At 41.4% G+C, this 6000-nt stretch overlaps 1 protein-coding gene across 7 annotated transcripts in view; it reads right to left on the reverse strand.

Moving 5' to 3' along the window:
* C2CD6 (C2 calcium dependent domain containing 6) overlaps window positions 1-928 on the reverse strand; it is a 169325-nt gene extending 168397 nt beyond the window's left edge. For 5 of the 7 annotated variants that reach the window (XM_053215564.1, XM_053215562.1, XM_027053414.2 and 2 more), the window contains exon 1: window positions 639-928. In XM_053215564.1, coding sequence (XP_053071539.1) covers window positions 639-851 — 213 coding nt within the window. In that variant the 5' untranslated portion in view covers window positions 852-928. The remainder of the gene's footprint in view (window positions 1-638) is intronic. The other 2 variants (XM_027053403.2, XM_053215565.1) reach the window with 2 other exon arrangements.
* Between the last annotated feature and the right edge of the window lie 5072 nt (window positions 929-6000).

Here is a 6000-nt window from a genome sequence, read left to right on the forward strand (position 1 = left end):
GCTTTGTTTTTGGGGAGTCCCTTGGGGGGCTCAGTTGGTTAAGCGTCCAACTTGAAACTCAAGAGCTTCTTGAAACTCAAGAGTTTCATACATTTCAAATATAAATTAATCTTTCTAATTAAGAACAGGAGGCCAATAATTCACTTTGTAGACATGATGCAGATTTGGTCCTACAGGTTCATCTGTAAGAACCTCAAGAATTGAAAACAAAGGTAACTAAAGTTTCTGGAGTTTAGCCTTTTGACCATATAAATGAAATCCCAATGATGTGTGATGACACCATCACTAAAGTCAATGATGACAGCAGCTGACACTTATTCACTCTGTGCTTTGCAGTGTTAAGCACTTTGCATCACCATCTCCCTCAGATCTTCATATGACCCTATAAGTAAGGGGGATTGTCATAAGTATTATCTAAATTGTCTTAATTTAATAGTTAATAAAACGAGATTGTGATCCGTTAAATAATCGTCAACTTCCCACAAATAAGCACTTCCTCAGGTATTAACACCTTCCAACTTAGGGCAGGTCTCCCTCCCTCCCATCTGCATGCACTGAGCCCTCTGTCCTTCCCCAGTCCTCTAGGACTGAATTTACCAGGTAGAAAACAGACTCCCCCGGCCCGGGCCCCCACTCACATTCAGCAGCCGGTACCCAGTGCCCTCCTTGTTCTCTTCCTTGGGCAGATAACCAGTCTTAGGCTCCTGGAAGTTACGAGCCGGAGAAGATGCCAACCCTTTTTTGTCCATGGTTTCCACGTTGACATGACGACTCCTGGGAAGCATAGGGGCTGTGTACAGGGAATGGACCCGCCCGCCGCGGTTATCAGCTGCTTTGGAAACCTTAGCCATGCCTTGGTGCGGCTCTATTCCCCCATGCTCTGTGGGTGGGTCTGCGCCTAACCGCCTGCCTGCTACTGCGCATGCGCAGCCCACTAGCCCAACCCCCTCCCCCCTCCCCGCCCCCCCCCCCCCGCGCATGCGCATGCGTACACACCCTGTGACCGCACATTGCCCTGATAGAGCAGGCTTTAGGAAAGTGTGAGCTTCAAGAGCTGGAGGGTCAGCTGCAAGCACTTACCTAAGCCATTTAGGTCTCCCTTACAAGGGAGGCATAGCATGCTGGTGGACAGCAAGGCTTCTCAGCTGTGTGATTGAACACCATAGTTCATTTTCTTATCTGCCCCTCAAACCATTATAAGCCTCTTTTCCCTAAACCAGTTACTTCTGGGAGATTTACAATATCAATAACCACTTCCTTACACTGTCCCCTGAGCTCCAGATGTTATGTTTCCAACAGTCTACTTGGACGTCTTTACTGTCCTATACACTCTTAACACATGTTAATTAATATTCTTCTTCCCTCTCAGACCTCTAGTATGTTCCAAACTCATTTAATGTAGCAATACCATAGCCACAAAAGCTTAAAACTTCAGACATATTTTTTAGCTTTAACCCTAAATATTAGAACCCTACTGTTCCTCTTTATGGCATCTAGTTTACGATACCTCACATACACAACTGCAATGGTTTACTCATGGATCTCCCAGCCTGCTGTCATCCACCCTTTACACTTCTCAATATTAATGCAGTTTACCTTTAAAAACAAACAAAACCAACAAATAAAAATAAAACAAGCAACAGAAATTTTCAGAGCTTTTTTTGTTAGCCATAGATTCGAATTCCTTAATATGGAAACCAAGGGCATTCAAAATACACTCTGCTACCTCAGGATCCTTATTTATTGGTATTCTACTTGAGATCTATTTTTGTTTTATTCAGGGGCCAGCTCAAACTCCAGCTTTCAGTTAAATCGTATAACCCCATGCACATATTCTCAAAGCAGAATTAACTGTTGTCTCTAAGCTACAACTTGGCATATCACGACTAGTGGGCTCACACTAATAGAATTAGTTAATTTCAAAAGATAGAGTTCAATGGGGGCAGGAACCTGATTCTCATCTTGTACTCCTCAGGGCTCATGGCACAAGAACCGAAAGCTCTTGATACACATTTGTTGTCATTTGGGGTCTATGCTGTGTTGTACTTAATCATTGTGCCAATGAGACTTGCTGCCCAGCAGCACACTATGACTTCTTTAGGGTTCATGTAATAATACAACATAAAAAGTATCTAATCTGGGGCTCTGGGGTGGCTCAGTTGATTAAGCATCCAGCTCTTGGTTTTGGCTCAGGTAATAATCTCCTGGTTCATGAGTATGAGCCTTGTGTCCAGCTCTGTGCTGACAGTGCAGATCCTGCTTGGAATTCTCTCTTTTTCTCTGTCTCTGCCCTCCCCTGCTCACAGGCTTATGTGCTCGCGCGTGCGCTCTCTCTCTCAAAATAAATAAATAAACTTTAAAAAATATATATCTAACCTAAATCTAGTCAAACCTCTAGACCTAACCTTCTGTCTACAGGAAATTCAGGAGATAGAGAACAAATTGAATGATGCTCTTAGGAAAAAATCAAACAAATGCAAAATGTAGGTGGGACATTCCAAAACAAAATGGTTTGGATTCTTTAAGTTACAGCCACTCTAGAAAACAGTTTGACAATTTCTTAAAAAAACTAAACATGTAACTACCATACAATCTAGCAATTGCACTCCTGAGCAGTTTCCCAGAGAAACAAAAACTTACATTCACACAAAAACCCACACACAAATGTTCATAGCAGCTTTATTCATAATAGCCAAAAAATGAAATCAACTCATGTTTTTCAACTGGTAAATGATTAAACAAGCACCTATCTTGGAATACAAATTAGCAATGAAAAGAGATGAATACACAACTTGGATGAATTTCCTGGGCAGAAGAAAGCTAATCCCAAAAGATTACATACTGTATGATTCATTTATAACATTCTTGAAATGACAAAATGTTATAAATAGAAGACAGATTAGCGGTTGCCAGGGGTTGGAGTTAGAGGTGCAGAGATGGGGAAATAGATGTGGTTATAAAAGGGCAACAATGAAAGACTCCTGTGGTTTTTGGAAGTGTTCAGTATCTTTTAAAAAAATTTTTTTGTTAATGTTTATTTATTTTTGAGAGAGAGAGAGCATCAGTCAGGGAGGGACAGAGAGAGACAGGGAGACACAGAATCTGAAGCAGGCTCTTGGCTCTGAGCTTCAGCACAGAGCTTGAACTCATGAACCATGAGATCATGACCTGAGCCAAAGTCGGAAGCTCAACTGACTGAGCCACCACGCACCCTGGAACTGTTCGATATCTTGACTATGGTGGTAGATACACAAACCTACCCAACTGGTAACATTGTATTAATACACACACACACACACACACACACACACACACAGTGGTACAAGTAAAACTAGAGAAATTTAAATAAGATCAGTGGGTTTTATCAATGTCAATATTCTGGATATGATATACTACAGTTTTGTAAAATGTTATTTAGAGACACTGGCAAAGTGTACAAAGGATTTCTCTGTATTATTTCTCAAGTATGCATGAATCTACATTTATCTCAGGAAATTTTTCAATTAAAAACATCATGGGGGAGAGAAAAAAATGTAAGAAGACCATTTAAAACTAAGAGATAAAACAACCAAATGAAATGTGCAAACCTTGACTACATCTTGAGAGACAGCTGGGAAATTTGAGAATGCACTATTTTCCAGCTATTTCAACAAGATGTGCTATGTAAACAAATGTTCTTATTTTTGGAGGATTCACGTTTACATATTCTGGTGAAGTGACATGATGTTAGCAACTTTCAAAAGATTTAGCAAGAAAACAAGGGTGTATAAAGAAAGATAAAACAAATGAGCAAATGTGGCAAAATTTTAACAACTATTAAACCTAGGTTGATCTACATTACAGTTGCTACAATTATCCTGGTCTTTCAACATTTTTACATTTGATAGTTTCCAAATAAAAAGCTCTCAGAGTTCACTCATTCATATGGTCTTTTCCTTGTCCCCCATCTTTACTGGTAGAAATCCAGCCATCGTATAAAGGACATGCCCACACGCAACCTTACCCACAATACTTTCCTAGATTCTTTAACTCCTATGCCTGCCTATGACTTTTGACTAGATAATAAGCCTCTAGAAAGCAGGTACTAGGTTTTGTTCATTTTCTCATTTTTTTGTCCTTTCACAATTCTAGCAATTTGATTGAAATCACATCATCTATCACAAGCCAAGCTTTAAGTTTCATAATAGATTACAGATGGTGTATGTAGGCCAGAGGTCCCAAGTGCTGGCTAGTCTACTAGCTATATCACAATCACCTGGGAAATCTTTTTCTAAAAAGACCTACTCAATCTCAGACCTACTGAATCTCAATCTCTGGATATGGGCCTAGAAGTCTATGTTTTGTTCTGCTCATGGGGAGTGGGGAGAGGCCACTCCAATTACTGAATGTATTGCACCCAAAAAAGCAACAAAAGCCTCATTGGGGATCTTGCCTATTGACACCTCAGAAACTCCACTAAGCCACTCTACCCACACTCAATACAGGGTGAAAAGTGAGAAAAAAGATGACTTTGAGCCAATTATGGAGACATATTAGCAGTGAACTTCCTCAAAGTTTCCCAATCATCATGGCCAAAGGTTTTTCAATAGGTTTGTACAGGTCCACCAGCTGCTCAGGAAATATGTACTTGCTAGGGTGATTGGGAAATTTGAAGTCCGGGTCATACTTCCCAGACCTGAGGAATTTAAAGGCAACTATGCCCGTGCCAGTTACACTACTACTGACCTAGCCAGCTTTCTGAGTTGCATTCCATAGCTGCTCTGGGGCGTCTTTATTCTCTAGGATGTTAGGAGCAAAACTCCCTTCAACCTGGTATTAACTTTCTGTTGCTGCCATAACAAACTACCACAAATTTAGCAGATTAAATAACACACATTTGCTATCTTAACATTCTGTATGTCAGAAGTCTGACATGGGTCTCACTGGGCTAAAATTAAGGTGTCAGCAGGGTTTAATTCCTTCATGGAAGTTCTAGGGGAAGATCTATTTTGTTGCTCATTGGGATCTTAACAAAATTCAGTTCCTTAAAGATGTAGGACTGAGCCCACATACATTTACTGGCAGGCTGTCAACCAAGGACCATTCTCAGCTACTAGAGATCACCCATATCCCTTGGCTTGTAGCCCCTTCCTCCTTCAAAATGAGCAACATAACTCTCTGCTCTTCTTCCATGGTCATCTCACTCTGACCACATAAAGGAAAAGTTCTCTGCTTTTAAGGACTCATGTGATTACATTGGGCCCAACCAGATACTCCAGGACAACTTCCCCATTTCAGGGTTAAACGACCTTAATCACATCTGCAAAATCCCTTTTGCCAATGTAATGTTCCAGGATCAAGAGATGAACATCTTTGGGGAATATTATCCAGCCTACCACAATCCCCTACACTGGTTTTCTCATATTTCCTTGATGGCATTTGTTCAGGTGTGGTAAGTTTTAGAGCTAATGAATGACTTCCCTGAAGTTTGCTGACAGGGGGGATCACGAACTTCACCACCAGCCTGTTGCCAGCATAACCATCCCTGATCACAGCAAAAGCTGGAACTGGCAGGATGACTTCAGAATTGCCAGCAGACTCACAATTCTGTGTCAGCACAGGGAATCCCCTTTTCAGCAGCTCCAGTCTCCCAGGCAAGATATTTCTAACATGGTGCTCGCACCAAATTTAGACCTATTCTTAGAGCCATCCACCCCTAGTCAATTGGTCAGTCCTCTTCCGTTCCACAACATTCAGTTGCTTGCTAATCAGGCAGGCCCAACAGCTTTATTGATGTGCTTGATAGCCTTTGAGATATAGCGTCCCATGGAGAGTCTGTCTTGTTATTGTCTTAAGCTCTAGGGTCTCATACCAGTTGAGGCACCAATGAATACGGCTCTGAAGAGACCTTTTTCCATGCAGGGCACATCTCAAGAATGGGATTTCCTCAAGAGCCAAAGATGTCTCTGACAGAGAGCTTGAGAAAAGGTGTGGTGATTTCTCCTCCTATTTCTTGTTGCA

The sequence above is a fragment of the Acinonyx jubatus genome, chromosome C1 (genome assembly GCF_027475565.1).
Source record: "Acinonyx jubatus isolate Ajub_Pintada_27869175 chromosome C1, VMU_Ajub_asm_v1.0, whole genome shotgun sequence".
Taxonomy (NCBI): Eukaryota; Metazoa; Chordata; class Mammalia; order Carnivora; family Felidae; genus Acinonyx; species Acinonyx jubatus.